The following is a 21901-nucleotide window of genomic DNA, read 5'->3' as shown; positions in this document are numbered from 1 at the left end:
TTGCTGGTTTGGTGGTGATAAACTCCCTTAGTCCTTTTTTGTCTGTGAAGCTCCTGATTTCACCTTCAATTTTGATTGATAGCCTTGCTGGGTACAGTATTCTTGGATTTAGACCTTTCCTTTGCATGACTTTGTATATTTCATTCCATTCCCTTCTGGCCTGATGAGTTTCTGTTGAGAAATCAGTTGCTAGTCTGATGGGGGTTCCTTTGTATGTAACTGTCTGTCTCTCTCTGGCCGCTTTTAAGAATCTTACTTTGTCGTTGGTGTTTGCCAACTTAATTATAATGTGCCTTGGCGTCCGTCTTTTGGGGTTCATTTTGCTTGGAACTCTGTGAGCTTCTTGGATTTGTGTGGGTTTTTTCTTCCCCATATCAGGGAAGTTTTCTGTTATTATTTCTTCAAACAGGTTTTCTATTCCTTGCTCAGTTTCCTTTCCTCTGGCACCCCTATTATCCTGATGTTGTTTTGTTTTGTGTTGTCCCGAATTTCCCTTAGGCTCTCCTCAATCTTTCTAATTTTTGTTTCTAGAAGCTGTTGTAATTGGGTATTTTTTTCCATCTTGTCTTCTAGCTCACTTATGTGGTCCTCTGGTTCATCTAGTCTACTCTTGATGCTTTCTATTGAGTTCTTTACAGCAGCGATGTCATTTTTCATTTCTTCTTGGTTCTTCTTCATTTCTTCTTGGTTCTTACTCATATTGTCGAATTTGTCTTCCATCCTTTTCAGCCACTTTATGACCATTTCTCTGAATTCTTTCTCTGATAGGCTGTTTGCCTCTAAATCGTTTACTTCCTTTTCTGGTGATGCCTGCTTCTCTTTCCTGTGAGGGCTATTTCTTTGTCTCCTCATGGTCTCTCTTCTCCGGATGTCTGGTTATATAGATTTCTCTCTCTGGCGTTGATTTAAAGGTACAAAATGCAACACAACCAGGCACAACAGACAAGGCACTTTCCGTGGTGCAGTGAAGAGTTCCTTTGAATCCGAATGTTTGCACCGATAGGGGACCGGTGGTCTGGTGCTCGCAGCAGTTCAGTGTTTGCAGTTGTCGCAGAAAGTCAGGTTTCCAATAAAATCCTCCTGTCTCGTCGGCCGAAGGAAAATTTCACTTTCGACTCAACAAAAGATGACACCAAGATTTGATAGGCTTCAGTAAGTCCCGCTCGGCGCCCGCGGAACACGCTGCAAGCCAAAACACGTACACTCTCTCCGGATCCTCTCCAGCCGGCGGGGCCGGGCTCCTACCTGCCCTTGGCATTTTAATTATGATGTGTCTTGGTGGTCCTCTTTGGATTCCTTTTGTTCGGGGTTCTCTGCGCTTCCTGGACTCATAAGTCTATTTCTTTCACCAGGTAGGGAAAATTTTCTGTCATTATTTGTTCTAATAGGTTTTCAATATCTTGCTCTCTCTCTTCTTCTGGCACTCCCATAATTCGGATGTTGGTATGTTTGAAGTTGTCCCAGAGGCTCCTTACACTATCTTCATATTTTTGGATTCTTTTTTCTTTTTGTTTTTCTGGATGGGTATTTTTTGCCTCCTCATATTTCAAATCTTCCTTTTGATTCATGGGGTCCTCTAGTCTATTGTTGGATTTCTGTATATTATTCTTTATTTCCGACAGTGTATGCTTAATTTCTGAGTGGTCCTGTTCCATTTTTTTTTCCTTCTCATTAAGATCCTTGAAGGTCTCACTAAGTTCCTCAGAGGTCTCATTAAGTTTCTCAGCAGTTTCTAGAAGATTCTTGAGTAACTTTATAACTGTGGTTTTGAACTCTATATTCTGTAGTTTGCTTTCCTCCATTTCTTTCATTTGTGACCTGTTTGTTTGTCTCCACAATTTGGCTTCTTCCCTGTATTAATGGAGTGGCTTTGTGTCATAGGTGAGCTATAGGGCCCAGTGGCTCAGCCTCCTCAATCCCCTGAGGTAGACACTCTTGTTGAACCCCTTTGTGGGCTGGGTGCACAGTCTTGTTGTAGTTTAGCCTTGATTGCTGTTGGTATACTGGGATGAATTGACCTCCAGGCCAGTTGGCTGTGAGGATCAGCTGTGAATATAATGGAAGAACTGCTGTGCTGGAGACACCCTTATGGGGCAGGACTTGCTTTAGTGGGGCTTTGGTGCTTGCTGAATCTGCCTCTTGAGTGCGTCACTTATGTATGTGAGGAGTTGAAATCTGGTGTCGTCTCACACTGACCTCTAGGTACACTGGGTCCTGGATCTCCAAGGAGGTGCAAGTCAGCTACTGTCTGCGGCCACCCAGCAGGAGCTACAACGAGATCTGCAGATTTCTCCTCTTTGCTTGGGGTTTGGAAGTTTTGGAGCTGTCTGACCCAGCTGCAATTTGTTAGGTTAAGTTGCGAAAGGGCAGGCCATTCATATGCAAAAGCCGCTGCGCACAGTTTGGGTGGGTTTGTAAATTGGGTGGGGCAGGGTCTCAGGGAATCACTAGGGCGTGGCAAACAGCAATGGCTGCCAGTCAGCCATCTCTTCATCTCTGTGTTTCCACATCCCGCATCCCGCACCCCAGCACAGTAAACAATGATTCCTTCACACACCTCTGTTTGAGAGCCACCCTCACTTTCCGACCCGATGCCAGACAGTCCAGTTTCTCCCCGTAAGAGTCTGGGTCCCCAGAGTCTCACCAGAAACTGGACTTCAGAACAGTAGGGAGCTTGCGTCTCCCTTCCAATTGAAAAAAAAAACACAGCGTACCCAGTCACCAGCTTGATTCGCGCGCACCACCATACCTCTGCTTTTCTGAGCTTCTGGACCTCCTACACAGTCTCAGTGAGCTTCTTTCTTTCCTTCTAGTTGTAGAACTTCTATTCTGCCAGCTTTCCCGTGTTTCTGGTTGATAGTCGTTTTGTCTTTTAGTTGTAGTTTTGGTGTGGTTGTGAGAGGCAGCATGTACAGGTGTATATCTTATGCCACCATCTTGGTTGCCCTAAAAGCTATATTCTAATATATCTAATCTGTTATGATTTCCTGTTACATTAATATCCATAATGTGATAGAGCTCTGTTATTCTAATAAACCCAATGTCATTTGTATCGGGGATATTACATTAATTTTTCATGTCAGAGAAAGTGAATACAAGAAAAATTGCACCATTAATGCGCATATGCATTTGAAAAAAGTCATGATTGATGGTATACTGAGATGATATATGTTTGCATATGCCATTTTGATGCTGTGTTAGGGAACGTTTTAGGTATGCTATGTATAGGCAGATTAAGATTTTTAAATACATAAACTGCATCTCAGTCTGTTCAGTTGTCATTTAATTTGTATGGGAGAAGGAGAAATAATACTTGATTTTTATGTACTGGGAAAAATTGTCTGCCTTTTAACATTTTCTTTTTTGACTGGTTAACAGCTTGTGGGTAGGTGCAGTCTGGTATTATTATTATTTGGATACCTCAGGATATGCAAGGATTGACCAGAAAAAAAAATGTACAGGAAAATGTCAGAAAGTCAAGGGAACAAATTATTTGATTGAAAATAGGCAAAAGGAACAAATTGTCAATAATTTGAGAAAGAGATCTTAGAAATTCGGTTATGCATTGTTGAAAGCAATGGCAAATAATTAACAATTTGAGAGAGAGATCTTAGAAATTCGGTTATGCATTCTTGAAATCAATGGCAAAAGTATAGGATTTATTTGTTTGTACCATTCTCATTCCAAAAAGGATTAGAGATAAAGTAGATAGGTTATTTATCTTGGTAATATGGCAAGGTGGATGGAAGGTGAAAACCTGATTTTTGTAACTACAAAGTTTTTCTCTTATGTGGGTTTGCTTCCATCTTGTTAATCTGATTGAATAACATATTTGGCAGCTCAGTGGGCAACTACATAATCTTTCCAATTCCTAACTCTAATGTTGATATCAAATAAAGTATTCTCAATTATACTTATCAGATCACTCCATTTAGGCTCCTGTATCCTAGTGAAAAAATAACTTGCCTTAATAATGTCTGTACATGTAAACTTTCAAGCTTTTATTATGTAACTAGTGGCCCAAATAAAAGGCCAGGGTCCCTATGCCTAGCCTGCGATCAGGGCCATCTTCCATCCTCTCGCCAGAACCTGGTTCCCCGTGGTTCCCTGTTCACCATCCATCGATCAGAGCCTGCAGGCTGTGGGGAGGGACCAAGAGGTCTGCCTTCTGCCTGCTTGCCAGTCTCAAGTCCCACCCCACCGCCGACACCTACCTTGGTTCCCCGTGGTTCCCCATTTGCCATCCAGTGATTGGAGCCTGTGGATTAGGGTGAGGGACCAAGAGGTCTGTCTTCTGCCGGCTCACCAGTCCCACCCTACCACCACCCACCACAGTTCCCCATGGTTCTCTATTGGCCATCCAGCAATCAGAGCCTGCGGGCTGCCGGGAGGGACCGAGAGGTGGTCAATTCACCTCTTAGCAACTGGTTGATTGGTCATTCTTGTCGTTATGCCGTTATGGTTGCTAGCCTTTTATTATATAGGATAGGTCATAATATCAGTGTTATTATATGTAATGAGTAATATTTTACTTTAAAGCTCTAATCTTGACTAAAACTTGTACTTTTTTTTTTTTAGGACAGCGAGTAGAGGGGACTTCATGTTTTCTGCGGATCGTTTGGTAGGTGGAAGCTTTCCATTTTGATTTCATTGTTGTTCCTAATGATATAACCATAGTAGGCCAAAGGTTTTTTTTAAAATTATTTACAGCAATCTGGGGGTGAAAGAGATTGTACCAGTTAACCATCATCTTGCTAGACTTCTGAAGTGTTGTTTTTACTGTTGCATTAAAACTGTGTCTCAATCCCTTTCACCTCAAGGCATTTTCCATAAACTCATTTTCTGTAGCTCTCAGGTACTCCTACCTTTATCTTGGTAACCTTCTCATAAATAACCCTTAAATGCCTCATCTTAGGGCAGTAAAGTAAAGTACATTAAAAGAAAACCAAATATGTAAGGAGACCTAGTAGTTAGTTACCCTGTGATAGCCATCTAATGCAAAAAATTAATAACTGTTGTAGTTTACATGGGAGGAATTTATTTAGCCTCTTCTTTTCTATACTATCCTCGCATACGAAATATTAAGTTGGACTATCTACGATTTCCTCAGGGACTTTCAGTTAAGGGTTGACCAAGCTCAATTCTGTTTAGCTAGTGTGATATGAGAGGATCTCAAACCAGATTGTGTTATCTTCAGGGTAAATACTGCGTTTCCTTCTTGTGTTTATATCTAAGTGTTCTCAGTGATTACAATGAGGTTGACACATTTTCTGCTGTGGTTATTAATATTCAACCATTCTTGAAATATATATTGAACTCCTGTAAGTCAGGCACTGTGCGAGGCTGTGTTGCTGGGAGAGGAGATACAGTAATAAAGAATACAAAGCTTCTCTCCAGCTAATCTTCAGTTGGTTATTCAGGGTGATTTTTCTATATTTTAGTTGCAATTCCAGTTTGGTCCTGAGAGAAGGTCAGTGTAGCTTCCACTTAATTCTCCACCATCCTGGAATCTCCCAGCAGTAAAGAACACAGACACATGGTCCCTGCTCTCATAGAGTTTGCAATCTAAATATTATTATCAGTATTTCATTTGGGAAAGAGAAAAAAGTGGTTTATTAATTTTCATTTACATTTTTTTCCTAGGAAAATCTTTATTTCAAAAAAATGTAGACAACTATTCTACTTTTGGCTTTAAAGATTCTTAGTTCAGAGGCAACTTCTGTTTATAATTATTTGAGTTTGTAAGGGCAGTAACAACCCTTGGAGTTCATCAAGATAAATGTAATTGACATTTCTGGAGTGACAGGTCATTATGTCATTATGCTTTTATCAAACTAAAGGAACAGGTCCAAGGAGGAAGCAACTTGTGTCAATGGCTGCTGTGGGGAAAACGGAGGTCCTGGTATTCATTGGTAGAAAATGCTTCCTCTTTCCTTTCTTTGGTTCCTTCCGTCTTTCCTTCCTTCCTTCCTTCCTTCCTTCCTTCCTTCCTTCCTTCCTTCCTTCCTTCCTTCCTTCTTTCCTTTCTTCTCCTTCCATCCCTCCCTCCCTCCCTTCTTTCATTTTTTTCTTTCTTATTTCCTTATGTCCTTTTTCTACAGAAAACAGGAGTTAAGTTTGTGGTTATTATAAAACACTTACCAGGAGACATATGAAAACATACTCAAAGTCACTAATCATCCAAGAGATGCAAATCAAAAGACAGTGAGGTACCATCTCACACCTGTCAGAATGATTATCATCAATAAATCAACAAAGGATAAGTGCTGGAGAGGATGCGGAGAAAAAGGAACCCTCATACACTGCTGGTGGGAATGCAGACTGGTCCAGCCACTGTGGAAAACAGTATGGTGTTTCCTCAAAAACTAAAAATGGAACTCCCATTTGACCCAGTAATCCCATTTCTAGGAATATATCCCAAGAAAACAGAAACACCAATCAGAAAGGATATATGCACCCCCATGTTCATAGCAGCACAATTTACAATAGCTAAGATTTGGAAACAGCCTAAGTGCCCATCAGTAGATGAGTGGATTAGAAAACTGTAGTACATCTACACAATGGAATACTATGCTTCTATAAAAAAGAAGGAATTCTTACCATTTGCAACAGCATGGATGGAACTGGAGAGCATTATGCTAAGCGAAATAAGCCAGTCAGAGAAAGATAAATATCACACGATCTCACTCATTTGTGGAATATAAAGAACATCATAAACTGATGAACAAAAATAGATCCAGAGACATAGAAGCATCGAACTGATCACCCAACCTCTGAGGGAAGGGGAGGCGAGGTGAGATATCAACCAAAGGACTTGTATGCATTCATATAAGCATAACTCATAGACACAGACACTATGGGGTGAGGGCATGTTCTGGGGAGAGGGGGAGGCTGGGGGAAGGTCAATGAGGGAAAAAGGAGACATTTGTAATACTTTAAACACTAAAAAATATTTAGCTGAAAGAGCAGGCATTATATCTTAATCAAATGAGATAATAAGGACCAAGGGCATAACTCACCTGAGTGGATGATAATTTGGGCCTTTCTGTTCTCTGCAGATGGTTGTGTAGGTTCTCATATTGGGAGGTGTGGGGTAGAGCATTTGTGTGGTTGTAATAAGGAATGAAGCTGTTTAGGTTTCTAATGTTGAAGATTTCTAGTAAACTGTCTCTTCTAGGACAAGGATCCCATTATAGTTTACATTAATTATATCCTGAATTTATCAGGATTGGCTTCCCTGGCGCTCAGATCTTAACCCTACCAGACCGCTGTACTGATTTTTTGGTAATTTCTGAATCTGCCGCTATACTGCTGTACCTAATTTTTGGTACTTTGCCTAGTACATGAAAAAAATGCGTCACAAACTAAAAATAACCAACCAATCATGGTCAAACCTCATGGTTAACCATTGCAAATGTCTGCCCCCATGTGTTTGAATTGCTCAGGAGCCCAGGTATAGGGGACAGTTAGGTTCAGGGCCTCAGGCCTGGTAGGGTTAAGTTCTTTATGTTTTAGTCACCCTTCTTCTGGTTTTATGTTCTTTTATAAGGCTTGGACACATGAATTTCTGTCCCAGAGTTGCAGGAGAGGTAAGACTCTTTAGAGGAATATTACTAGGAAGAGATCTAGGCTCTTCAAAGAAAAGGATCCTATTCTACCCTTACAATCTACACTAATAAAAGAGAAAGATTCAAATTGACCATACCTTCATGATGCCCGCCAGCCAATCAGGAGTGAGTATGCAAATTAACCTCATTGCCTCCGCCTCCGTGGAGACTGACAGCAGGGTACAAAGAGGCCTGCTTGGCCATTGCCATGGCGACCTGGGAGCAGTCAAGTGCAGCTGCAGGCAGCACCCAGCATGGCTTCAGAGACCCGGGAGCAGTGAAGCGCAGCCTGTAGGCAGCACCCAGCATGGCCTGCTTGGCTGTCGCCGTGGATACCCGGGAGCAGGCAAGCCCGGCCTGCAGGTAGATCCCAACATGGCTTCAGAGACCTGGGAGCAGTGAAGCGCAGCCCACAGGCAGTACCCAGCATGGCCTACTTGGTCGTCACCACAGTGACCTAGGAGCAGGCAAATGGGGCCCGCAGGAAGCTCCCAGCATGGCCTGCTTGGCCGTCGCCACGGTGTGGAGCAGGCAGGCCCCACAGAGAGCACAGAACCACAGGGAGCGGGCCTAAGCCATCAGTAGGACATCCCCTGAGGACTCCCGGATTGGAGAGGATGCAGGTCAGGCTGAGGGACACACACCCCCGTGCACGAATTTCATGCACCGGGCCCCTAGTCTACCTATATAAAAGGCTAATATGTTAAGTGTCCTTTCCACCTTCTGACTGGTCGCTATGACATGCACTAATCACTAAGAGGCAGATGTTTAACAGAGGAGCTGCCCTGATGCTCAGTTGCCATTTACAGAGAAATTGCAGTGCGGACCTGGCTGACAAAGTAACACTCAGCTTCCCCCAAGTGGGGCACAGGCCCTGCCACCACCCCAGAGCAACAACCCACCAAATTGCAGCCAAAGCTGCTGCTGAGATCCCATGGCCAACCCAGAAACGGTAGCTGTGGACGGCGGGTAATGACATCACGTAGCAATACCCAGCTTCCTCTCCCTAGCGACTAGCCCCCTTGCAGTTTCTCCAGCCAAGCAACATGACTTGCTTTATAGCCAAGTGCAAACACTTGACACTGTAACCAAATGTTTGTGAAGCGTTTTCCTGTGCCTAATCTCATTTGATCCTCACAGAAGTCCTGGAGTAGATAGATAAGAGACTCGGTGGAATCATATTTCCTAAATAGAGATTTAGAAAGCTTAGAAACTTGACCTGATTGAAAAGAAATAAGAAATGGTGAGAGACTGCACCATCTTAAATGGGAGAGCGGCTGTGATCAGAAGTCTAGCCTTAACTTCAATCGGAAAGAATCAGATACCTCCTGGGACCCTAAAACCACAACACCCAGGGACCATCTGCGAACCCACAAACACTGGGTCTCAAGCAGCACAAATATGTGGACACAGATGAGCTCTGCACCTTCTCATGGAAAGGTCAGATTGTGCCCAGAGAAAGGTGAGGTCTGCGATCCCAGCTGAAGGGAGAAACGCATGCAGTGGGTTCTGGAGGTCCAGAGGAAGTCTGTGCCCCACAAAATCCATGGACGTTGGGGCCAGCATAGTCCGTGGATATGGAAGGGGGTCCACAGGGCTGCTGACAGAAGGGAACTCTAGAAATCAACCCATATCTGGGCTAGATATAAAAAGGCAGCCTGAAGCTTTACCAGCAAACCGGCTGCACTGTGCCAGGGGGAAAAAAAACGTGCACAGAGACGTGAGCAGAGTTGCGCGCAGTGCCAGGGCGAAAAAGTTGTGAGTTCGCACACTTACTCTGGCTCTTTTTTCTCTTTAAATCCTTGCTTTTGATTACTAAGCCCAGTACATAGGATCACCCAATTAAAAATACTCCCAGTGACTGCAGGGGAAAGTTGTTTTTGTGGAACCTGGGGATCAGATCGGGGAGAAACAATCAGAAAACCAGCTCTGGGGCAGTCCATACCCCCAAACCAGTATTAAGTGCAGCAGGGAAAACAAAGTCTAAATACTGGGTAGAGAGGACTTACAGCCCTGGATCTCAATACAGAAACACTCTGACCCAGGGGTTGAATAAAAAATTGACTCTTGTGTAAATACAACCACAAGCAGGCTGAAAAACAAAGAAATACTGCCTGCTTGAAAACAGGATTGTGTCTTATGACAGAGAGGAGCTGTGAAACGCAGGGAACTTCAATACTGTCCTGATTAACTGACAGGAAACAGGCATGCCAAACAGAACAGTAGAGGAAGTGAATTACCTTCACTACTCCACATTTGAATTTTTTTCTTTTATTTAAGAAACTAAACTTTTTTTACTCAGTTGATTTTACATTCTTAATTATTATATTTTTATTTTTAATCAGTATTATTACTACTATTATCTTAATTTTTTTAAAGTTTCATTTTATTTTCTCTCTATTTGATTCTGGGATTAGTGTTCTACATTCTATTTTCATTTATCCTTTAGCATCATTTTACTCTATCTCAGCTTTACCTTTATGCCAACACTCTCTTCCTCACTTTTCCCCTTTTGTTGTTCTGTTTTGCTTACCCTATTCATGCTTTAGATTTTCCCTATTCCTTCTTTTTACCCCTCGTTAAAAATTCATACTACTTATATATCTAATTTCCAATCCCCTGCTCCAAATCCATACACACTTCAGTCTCCTCTTTCTTCACCGTCCAAATTTTTTCTCTCTTCCCTTTTTTTGTTTGTTGTTTTTTTATTTATGTTTTTTGTTTTATTTTGTTTTGCCCTTCTTTCTCTCTGTCCTATTGTTGTTTTTAGTTTGATTGTTAATTAGATTGGTGTTTTTGTTTATTGGTTTGTGTAATTTTTTCTCTATTTTTTTGCTTCTGTTTTTTTTCTCTCCTCTCTAGTTACTGGTTGTTGTTTGTAGTTTGCATTCATATCTGAGTATTACTTGTTTGCATTTTTTTGGATTAGTTGTTGTTTTATTGGAGTTTTCTCCCCATATAAATAGTTCTTTCCCACTTCTTTTATATTCACTTTCTTTTCTCTCTTACTTCTTTTCCTTTTCTCAATATCAATATTGCACTCTTTTTTTTATCCCCAAATTCTCTTTTCTCTAGTGGTCACCTTTATTTGGGATTATTAGTATTGTGAATACATTTGTGTCCAGTACCTTGTGCGTTGTGCCTTGTTGTATTGTATTTTGTGTCTTTAAGTCAATGCAGGAGAGAGAAAGCTACATAACCATTAACCCTGAGAGGAGAGATCATGGGGAGACAAAGAAACAGCTCGCATATGAAAGAAAGGAGGCATCACCAGAAAAGGAAGTAAATGAAATGCAGGCAAGAAACATGTCAGAGAAAGAATTCAGAGAAATCATCATAAGACCACTGAAAAGGTTGGAAGACAAATTCAACAATATGTGTAAGAACCATGTGGAAATGAAGAAGAACAAAGAAGAAATGAAAAATGACATCACTGCAATACAGAACTCAATAGAAAGCATCAACATAGATGAGAAGAAGCAGAGGACTTCATCAGTGATCTAGAAGACAAGGTAGGAAAAAATGCCGAAGCAGAACAGCATCTAGAAAAAGAAAAAAAAAACACACACACGAGGAGAGCCTAAGGGAACTTTGGGACAACTGGAAATGAAACAACATCTGCATAATAGGAGTCCCACAAAGAGAGGAAACTGAGCAAGGAATAGAAAAGCTGTTTCAATAAATAATGACAGAAAACTTCCCTGATATAGGGAAGAAAAAAACTCACACAAGTCCAAGAAGCTCACAGAGTCCCAAACAAAATGAACCCCAAAAGACTGATGCCAAGGCACATTATAATTAAATTGGCAAACACCAACGACAAAGTAAGAATCTTAAAAGCAGCCAGAGAGAGACAGAAAGTTACCTACAAAGGACCCCCCATCAGACTAGCGACTGATTTCTCAACAGAAACACATCAGGCAAGAAGGGAATGGAATGAAATATACAAAGTCATGCAAAAGAAAGGAGACAAAGAAACAGCTCGCATGTTTCTTTGAAGGGTCTGATTCCAAGAATACTGTACCCAGCAAGGCTATCAATCAAAATTGAGGTTGAAACCAGGAGCTTCACAGACAAAAAAGGACTAAGGGAGTTTATCACCACCAAAACAGCAATGCAAGAAATGCTAAAGGGTCTGCTATAAAAAGAAGAAACATAGGAAGCAAAGAAGGAACACAGGCATAAAGAATAAAAATGGTGAAAAACAAGTACCTATCAATAATAAATTTAAATGTAAATGGATTAAATGCCCCAATCAAAAGACATAGGGTAACTGAGTGGATAAGAAAACATGACCCATATATCTGCGGTCTACATGAAACCCACCTCATAAAAAAAGACTCACACAGACTGTTCATGAAGGGATGGAAATAGGTTTTTCAGCTGAATGGAAATGAGAAAAAAGCTGGGGTAGCAATACTTATATCTGACAAATTAGATCTTAAAGTGAAGGACATAACAAGAGATAAGGAAGGCCACTTCAAAATACTAAAGCGAGCAAGCCAACAAGAAGATATAACTCTGGTAAACATATATGCACCCAATACAGGAGCACCCAAATACATAAAAAAAACAAAACTGGAAGATATCAAGGGAGAGATTGACAGCAAGAGAGTCATAGTAGGGGACTTTAATACCCCACTAACACCACTGGACAAATCCTCTAAACAAAAAAAATCAACAAATAAATATCAATCCTAAATGGCACCCTAGATCAGAGGGAATTAATTGACATCTTCAGAACATTTCACCCCAAAGCCACAGAATATATATTATTCTCAAGGGCACATAGGTCATTTTCAAAGATAGAACATATATTGGGACACAGGCAAAGTCTCTTCAAATTCAAGAAGATAGAAATCATATTAAGCAACTTCTCAGATCACAATGGCATAAAACAAGAAATTAACTACAGTAAAAAACCCCAATCACATGGAGACTAAATAGAATGGTATTAAACAATGAATGGGTTACCGGGGAGAACAAAGAAGAAATAAAAAACATCATGGCAACAAATGACAATGAAAACACAACAATCCGAAATTTGTAGACCACAGTGAAAGCAGTCTTGAGAGGGAAGTTCATAGGTCTACAAGCCTACCTCAAAAAACAAGAAACAATGGTAGTAAATTATCTAACCCTACAACTCAAAGACTTAGAAAGAGCAATAAGAAAAGCCCAGTGTAAGCAGAAGGAAGGAAATAATAAAGATCAGAGTGGAGATAAATGACATAGAGACCCCCCCCCCCCCCGCCAAAAAAAAAAGAAAATATCAACAAAACCAAGAGCTGGTACTTTGAAAGGATCAACAAGATTGACCAACCTCTAGAAAGCTCACCAAGAAGCAAATAGAGAGGACCCAAACAAACAAAATTATAAATGAAAGAGGTGAAGTAACAACTGATAACACTGAAATATGAATGATTATGAAAAAATACTATGAACAAATCTATTCCAAAAAAAAGACAACCTAGATGAAATGGACCTATTCTTATAAAAAACAACAACACACAAGCTCCCAAAACTCAATCAACAAGAATAAAAAAACCTGAATTGGCTGATAACAAAAGAAATTGAAACAGCGAACAAAAATTTTCCAGCAAACAAAAGCCCTGGTCCAGATGGCTTTATAGGTTGTCTTCTACCAAGCATTCAAATAAGAACTGAAACCTATCCTCTTCAGACTATTCAAAAAAATTCAAAAGGAAGGTACACTTCCAAACTATTTCTATGAAGCAAGCATTACCCTAATCCCAAAAACAGATAAAGACATTACAAGAAAATGGAACTACAAGCCAATATCCTTGATGAACATAGATGGTAAGATTCTCAACAAAATTCTAACAAATCAGATTGAACAATACATTAGAAAGATTATACCTCATGACCAAGTGGGATTTATTCAGGATGCAATGAAGGTATCATATCTGGAAATCAATAAATGTGATATATCACATAAACAAATTGAGAGAAAAATCACATAATTATATCAATTTATGTAGAAAAAGCATTTGACACAATCCAACACCTTTTCTTGATAAAAACTCTCAGCAAAGTGGAAATAGAGGGATCATACCTCAACATAATAAATGCCCTATATGACAAACCTGCAACCAACATCATACTCAATGGGCAAAATCTAAACCCATTTCCCCTTAGAACAGGTACAAGACAAGGATGCCCACTTTCACCACTCCTGTTTGACATAGAAGTACTAGCCATCATGACCAGACAAGAAGAAGAAATAAAAGGCATCCAAATTGGAAAAGAAGAAGTAAAACTGTCCTTATTCGCAGATGACATGATACTATACATAGAAAACCCCAAAGACTCCATCAAAAAACTACCAAACCTAACAAATGAATTTGCTAATGTGGCAAGATACAAAATTAACTCCCAGAAATCTATGGTCCTTTTACACACCAATGAAGTCAAAGAAAGAGAAATTTTAAAAAATCCCATTTACCATTGCACCAAAAAATTAAGATACTTAGGAATAAACCTAACTAAGGGCGTAAATGAACTATACTTGGAAAACTACAGGTCTTTTTTTTTTGTTTAATTTCTTTATTGATTAAGGTATCACATATTTGTCCTTGTCCCCCCATTTCTATCCCACCCCCCTCCCCACACATGCCCCCACCCCCCTGTTGTCCTTAACCGCTGGTTGGGCTCATATGTCTGCACACAAGTCCTTTGGTTGATCTCACCCTTTATCCCCACCCTTCCCTACCCTCCCCCCGAGGCCCGACAGTCTGATCCATGCCTCCTTGTTTCTGGGTCTGTTCTTGTTCATCAGTCTATGTTGTTCATTATTTCCCCTAGATGAGTGAGATCATGTGCTATTAGAAATACACTTATAAGAACCGAAAATGAGACAAGCAATAATGGTTATGGTGACAGGCAAATGAATCGGTCTGTAGTGAGTTTCTTTCTGGGCCAACAGTTCTTTTGAGACCCAATTTCAATGTCCAACAGTTCCTTATGTGTACGTGTCAGCACTGACATTTCAGTTCTGGATGGTGGACAACTGGTGGTAATGCAGGTCCGACTCTGTCTGGTTTGGTCCTGGGCAATCTGCAGTGATGCACAGCTGCTAACTGCTAGTATGGGAAGGCCACATCAGCGTCTTCTGTCTCTGGACTGCTTCTCTTCTGTCTTCATGGCTGGAGTAGTCCTATTGATTCTTCTCTTGCTAGAATCCACATGGTCTCGGAGTTGTTTTCCTCTTGTCCCAGGTAAAATTACCGTACATCTGATGATTGCTAGCGTGGCTAGAAAGGCGTTCTCAGGCATTCTTGGTTTCTGGTTACCTCACAATTTCTTCCCTGAGGTTTGACGTTCTGATTGATGTTTGTCTGTTTCTGGATCTATTTTCTCCCCATCAGTTTATGTTGTTCATTATATTCCACAAATGAGTGAGCTCATGTGATATTTATCTTTCTCTGCCTGGCTTATTTCACTAAGCATAATGTTCTCCATCTCCATCCATATTGTTGCAAATGGTAAGAGCTCCTTCTTTTTTACCGCAGCATAGTATTCCATTGTGTAGATGTACTACAGTTTTTTAATCCACTCATCTGCTGATAGGCACTTAGGCTGTTTCCAAATCTTAGCTATGGTGAATTGTGCTGCTATGAACATAGGGGTGCATATATCCTTTCTGCTTGATGTTTCCAGTTTCTTGGGATATATTCCTAGAAGTGGGATCACTGGGTCAAATGGGAGTTCTATTTTTAGTTTTTTAAGGAAACTCCATACTGTTCTCCACAGTGGCTGCACCAGTCTGCATTCCCACCAACAGTGCATGAGGGTTCCTTTTTCTCCACAGCCTCTCCAGCACTTGTCATTTGTTGACTTGTTGATAATGGCCATTCTGACAGGTGTGAGGTGGTACCGCATTGTTGTTTTGATTTGCATCTCTCTAATGATTAGTGATTTAGAGCAGGTTTTCATATGTCTCTTGGCCTTCCTTCTGTCTTCTTTCGAAAAGTGTCTATTTATGTCCATTGCCCATTTTTTGATTGGGTTGTTTATCTTCTTTTTGTTAAGCTGCATGAGTTCCCTGTAAATGTTGGAGATTAAACCCTTATCGTTGATATCATTGGCAAATATGTTCTCCCATGTAGTGGGCTTTCTTGTTGTTTTATTGATGGTTTCCTTTGCTGTGAAAAAGCTTTTTATTTTGATGTAGTCCCATTTGTTAATTTTCTCTTTAGCTTCCATTGCCCTAGGAGCAGTATCAGCGAAGAAGTTCTTTTGGCATATGTCAGAGATTTTTCTGCCTGTAGATTCCTCTAGTATTTTTATGGTTTCCTGTCTTATGTTTAAGTCCTTGATCCATTTTGAGTTTATTTTTGTGTATGGTGTAAGTTGGTGGTCGAGTTTCAGTTTTTTGCATGATCTGCCCAATTTTCCCAACACCATTTGTTGAAGAGACTGTCTTGACTCCATTGTATGTTCATGCCTCCTTTGTCAAATATTAATTGAGAATAGTGATTTGGATCTATTTCTGGGTTCTCTATTCTATTCCATTGATCTATATGTCTGTTCTTGTGCCAATACCAGGCAGTTTTGAGAACAGTGGCTTTGTAATACAGCTTGAAATCTGGTATGGAGATCCCACCTACTTTGTTCTTCTTTCTCAGGATTGCTGTGGCTATTTGGGGTCTTTTTTTATTCCAGATGAATTTTTGGAAAGTTCGTTCTAGGTCTGTGAAGTACGCCGTTGGTATTTTCATGGGAAGTGCATTGAAATTATAGATTGCTTTGGACATTTTGATGATGTTGATTCTACCAATCCATGAACATGGTATGTTCTTCCATCTGTTTATGTCTTCTTCTATCTCTTTTTTCAGTGTTGTGTAGTTTTCTGCGTATAGGCCTTTTACCTCCTTAGTTAAGTTTATTCCTAGGTATCTTAATTTTTTTGGTGTGATAGTAAATGGGATTGCTTTTTTAGTCTCTCTTTCTGTAAGTTCATTATTGGTGTATAGAAATGCCATAGATTTCTTAGCATTTATTTTGTATCCTGCTACACTGCCAAATTCATTTATTAAGTCTAATAATTTTTTGATGGAGTCTTTAGGGTTTTCTATGTACAGTATCATGTCATCTGCAAATAAGGAGAGTTTTACTTCTTCTTTTCCAATTTGGATGCCTTTTATTTCTTCTTCTTGTCTGATTGCAATGGCTAGTATTTCCAACACTATGTTGAACAGGAGTGGTGAGAGTGGGCATCCCTGTCTTGTTCCTGTTCTTAGGGGAAATGGTTTTAGTTTTTGCCCATTGAGTATGATGTTGGCTGTGGGTTTCATATATGGCTTTAATTATGTTGAGGTATGATCCTTCTATTCCCAGCTTGCTGAGAGTTTTTATCAAGAAAGGGTGTTGGATTTTGTCAAATGCTTTTTCTGCATCAATTGATATGACTATATGGTTTTTATCTCTCAATTTGTTTATGTGATGTATCACATTTATTGATTTGCGAATATTGTACCATCCTTGCATCCCAGGGATAAATCCTACTTGGTCGTGGTGTATGATCTTTCTGATGTATTGCTGGATTTGATTTGCTAGAATTTTGTTGAGGATTTTGGCATCTATGTTCATGAGGGATATTGGTCTGTAATTCTCCTTCATTGTGTTATCTTTACCTGGTTTTGATATTAGGGTGATGCTGGCTTCATAGAAGGAGCTTGGAAATGTTCCTTCTTCTTGAATTTTCTGGAATAGTCTGAGGAGGATAGGTTTTAGCTCTTCCTTAAATGTTTTATAAAACTCCCCTGTGAAGCCGTCTGGCCCCAGGCTTTTGTTTGCTGGAAGCTTTTTGATAACTTCTTCAATTTCTTCCACAGTTATCAGCCTATTGAGATTTTTAGTCTCTTCCTGAGTAAGTTTTGGAAGGTTGTGTTTTTCTAGGAATGTGTCCATTTCCTCCAGGTTGTCTAGTTTGTTGGAGTAGAGTTGTTCATAGTATTTTTTGACAATCCTTTGTATTTCTGTGGGGTCTGTTGTTATTTCACCTCTTTCATTTCTGATTTTGTTTATTTGGGTCCTCTCTCTTTGTTTCTTGGTTAGCCTGGCTAGAGGTTCATCAATCTTGTTTATTCTTTCAAAGAACCAGCTCTTGGTTTTATTGATCTTGTATATTGTTTTTTTGGTCTCTATGTCATTCATTTCTACTCTGATCTTTATTATTTCCTTTCTTCTGCTCACTGTGGGTTTTTCTTGTTGCTCCCTTTCTAATTCTTTGAGTTGTTGAGATAGATGATCTATTAACATTTTTTCTTGTTTTTTGAGGTAGGCCTGTAGAGCTATACATTTGCCTCTCAGGACTGCTTTCATTGTGTCCCATAGGTTTTGCAATGTTGTATTTTTATTGTTATTAGTTTTCAGGATGTTTTTAATTTCTTCTTTGATCTCATTGATAACCCAATCATTGTTTAGTAGCATGCTATTCAGTTTCCAAGTGTTTGAATTTTTTGGAATGTTTTTATTGTAGTTTATTTCTAATATTATGCCATTGTGGTCTGAGAAAATGCTTGATATGATTTCAATCTTTTTGAATTTGGGGAGACTTTGCTTGTTACCCAATATGTGGTCTGTTTTTGAGAATGTCCCATGTGCACTTGGGAAGAACGTATATTCCCTGGCTTTGGGGTGAAATACTCTGAAGATGTCAATTAGGTCCATCTGATCTAGTGTGTCATTTAGAATTGCTGTTTCTTTGCTGATTTTTTGTCCAGAGGATTTATCCATTGATGTCAGTGGTGTATTAAAGTCCCCTACTATGATTGTATTGATGTTGATCTCTCCCTTGATGTCTTCCAGCAGATTTTTTATGTATTTGGGCGCTCCTGCGTTGGGTGCATATACGTTTACCAGAGTTATATCTTCTTGCTGGATTGCTCCGTTTAGTATTATGTTGTGGCCTTCCTTATCTCTTATTAAAGCCTTTACTTTGATGTCTATTTTATCTGATATAAGTATCACAACCCCAGCTTTTTTCTCCTTTCCATTTGCCTGAAAAATGTTTTTCCATCCCTTCACTCTCAGTCTGTGTGAGTCTTTTGCTCTAAGGTGGGTCTCTTGTAGACAGCAAATATATGGGTCATGTTTTCTTATCTATTCAGCTACCCTGTGTCTTTTGATTGGTGCATTTAATCCATTTACGTTTACTGTTATTATTGATAAGTACCTGTTTGTTGACATATTTTTCCTTAGTGTTTGTGTTTTTTCTTGCCTTTCTCTTTCTTCTTTTTACAGCAGCCCCTTTAGCATTTCTTGCATTGCTGGTTTGGTAGTGATGAACTCTCTTAGCCCTTTTTTGTCTGTGAAGCTTCTGATTCTACCTTCAATTTTGAATGATAGCCTTGCTGGGTATAGTATTCTTGGATTCAGTCCCTTGTTTTGCATCACTTTGTATATTTCATTCCATTCCCTTCTGGCCTGGTGTGTTTCTGTTGAGAAATCAGTTGATATTCTGATAGGAGATCCCTTGTAGGTAACTTTCTGTTTCTCTCTGGCAGCCTTTAAGATTCTTGCTTTGTCATTGATGTTTGCCAGTTTAATTATGATGTGTCCTCGTGTCAGTCTTTTGGGGTTCATCTTTATTGGCACACCATGTGCTTAGACTTGTGTGTTTTTTTCTTGGCAATATCAAGGAAGTTTTCTGTCATTATTTCTTCTAATAGGTTCTCTATTCCTTGCTTCTCTTCCTCTCCTTCTTTTATCCCTATTATTCGAAGGTTGTTTTGTTTTGTGTTGTCCCGAAGCTCCCTTAGGCTCTCCTCTTGCTTTTTTTTTTTTTCCTTCTTTATTTTTATTTTATTTTATTTTTTTTAATTTCTTTATTGATTAAGGTGTCACATATTTGTCCTCATCCCCCCATTCCCATCCCACCCCTCTCCCCACGCATGCCCCAATCCCCTGTTGAACTTAACCGTTGGATAGGCTTATATGCATGCATACAGGTCCTTTGGTTGAACTCTCCCCCTCCCCCCACCCTCCCCCTCCCCTCCCCTATCCTCCCTCTGAGGCCCGATAGTCCGATCGATGCCTCCTTGCTTCTGGTTCTGTTCTTGTTCCTCAGTCTATGTTGTTCCTCATTTCCTCTAGATGAACGAGATCAAATGTCACTAGATATATACTAATAAGAACTGAATGTGAGACGAGCAATAATATTTATGCTGACAGGCAAATGAATCAATCTGTAGCGAGCTTCCCCCTGGACCAACAGTTCTTTTGAGACCCAATTTCGATGTCCAGTAGTTCCTTATGTGTACATGTCAGCACTGACCCCTCAGCTCTGGATGGTGGACAAATGGTGGTAATGGAGGTCTGACTCCCTCTGGTTTGGTCTCGGCCGATCCCAGGGGCACGGCGTCACCTGGACTAAGGGGCACGTGGCCTCACCCATACCCAAGGGGCGCGTGGTCTCACCCGGGCCTGGGACCCAGCCTCACCCGGATGGATCGAGGGGCGCACGGCCTCACCCGGACCCAGGATCTGGCTTCACCCGTACCCAAGGACGCTTGGCCTCTCCCAGACCCAGGGGCACGTGGCCTCACCCGGGCTTAGTTGCACAAGGCCTCACCTGGATCCAGGGACACATGGTCTCTCCCGGACCCAGGGACGCTAGGCCTCTCCCAGACCCAGGGCCACTTGGGCTCACCCGGGCCTAGGTGCACGCGGCCTCACCCGGATCCAGGGACACATGGTCTCACCCGGACCCAGGGACGCTTGGCCTCTCCCCGACCCAGGGCCACTTGGGCTCACCCGGGCCTAGGTGCACGAGGCCTCACCCGGATCCAGGGACACATGGTCTCACCCGGACCCAGGGACGCTTGGCCTCTCCCAGACCCAGGGCCACTTGGGCTCACCCGGGCCTAGGTGCACGAGGCCTCACCCGGATCCAGGGACACATGGTCTCACCCGGACCCAGGGACGCTTGGCCTCTCCCAGACCCAGGGCCACTTGGGCTCACCCGGGCCTAGGTGCACGAGGCCTCACCCGGATCCAGGGACACATGGTCTCACCCGGACCCAGGGACGCTTTGGCCTCTCCCAGACCCAGGGCCACTTGGGCTCACCCGGGCCTAGATGCACGAGGCCTCACGCGGATCCAGGGACACATGGTCTCACCCAGACCCAGGAACGCTTGGCCACTCCCAGACCCAGGGCCACTTGGGCTCACCCGGGCCTAGGTGCACGAGGCCTCACCCAGATCCAGGGACGCATGGTCTCACCCGGACCCAGGGACGCTTGGCCTCTCCCAGATCCAGGGCCACTTGGGCTCACCCTGGGCCTAGGTGCACGAGGGCCTCACCCGGATCCAGGGACGCATGGTCTCACCCGGACCCAGGGACGCTTGGCCTCTCCCAGACCCAGGGCCACTTGGGCTCACCCGGGCCTAGGTGCACTAGGCCTCATCCCGATCCAGGGACACATGGTCTCACCCGGACCCAGGACGCTTGGCCTCTCCCAGGCCCAGGGCCACTTGGGCTCACCCGGACCTAGGTGCACGAGGCCTCACCCAGATCCAGGGACGCATGGTCTCACCCGGACCCAGGGATGCTTGGCCTCTCCCCGACCCAGGGCCACTTGGGCTCACCCGGGCCTAGGTGCACAGGGCATCACCCGGATCCAGGGACACATGGTCTCTCCCGGACCCAGGGATGCTTGGCCACTCTCAGACCCAGGGCCACTTGGGCTCACCCGGGCCTATGTGCACGCAGCCTCACCCGGATCCAGGGACACATGGTCTCGCCTGGACCCAGGGGTGTGTGGGCTCTCCCAGACCCAGGGGCGCTTGGCCTCGCCTGGGCACAGGATCCAGCGTCATCCGGGTCCAGGGGCACTTGGCCTCACCCGGACCCGGAGTCCGGCCTCACCTGGACCCAGGGGCATGTGGCCTCACCTAGACCCAGGGACGTGAGGCCTCACTTATACCCAGAGGCGTGTGACCACACCCGAGTCCAGAGGCGCGCAACCCCACCCGCACCCGGGTCTCAGCGGGGCCCCGTCTTCCCGATCCCAATTCCTGCCGGTCAATCCCCCCTCAGCAATTCCCCTGGCCATCCTTCCAGAGCTCCAGTATGGCTGCTGCAGAACTCGTCGGGCGGCGGCTCGGCGAAGCTCCGGTGCACCCGGTGCATGGCGGTGGGCCAGTCTGGCGTCGCTGCGTCGGCCCTTGGGTCTGCATCGGTGGCCGGTCGCCGAGCATGCGCACCTGGCCGCTTCCGGGGCGTTGAGATTCTTGACGGACTCAGAGGTCAGCAAGCGCGGAGTCTC

General features: G+C 42.5%; 1 protein-coding gene across 7 annotated transcripts in view; it reads left to right on the top strand.

Annotated features, from left to right (window-relative positions):
• Window positions 1–21901, top strand: part of UPRT (uracil phosphoribosyltransferase homolog) — a 76232-nt gene that overhangs the window by 19432 nt on the left and 34899 nt on the right. For all 7 annotated transcript variants that reach the window (XR_008555973.1, XM_054715478.1, XM_054715449.1 and 4 more), the window contains exon 2: window positions 4579–4621. Coding sequence is in view for 6 of the 7 variants with exons in the window: in XM_054715478.1 (XP_054571453.1) it covers window positions 4579–4621 (43 nt within the window). In the remaining variant the exon portion in view is untranslated. The remainder of the gene's footprint in view (window positions 1–4578; window positions 4622–21901) is intronic.

Source organism: Eptesicus fuscus, chromosome 1 (genome assembly GCF_027574615.1).
Source record: "Eptesicus fuscus isolate TK198812 chromosome 1, DD_ASM_mEF_20220401, whole genome shotgun sequence".
In the NCBI taxonomy this organism is placed as follows: Eukaryota; Metazoa; Chordata; class Mammalia; order Chiroptera; family Vespertilionidae; genus Eptesicus; species Eptesicus fuscus.
This window is presented reverse-complemented; position numbering and strand designations above follow the sequence as displayed.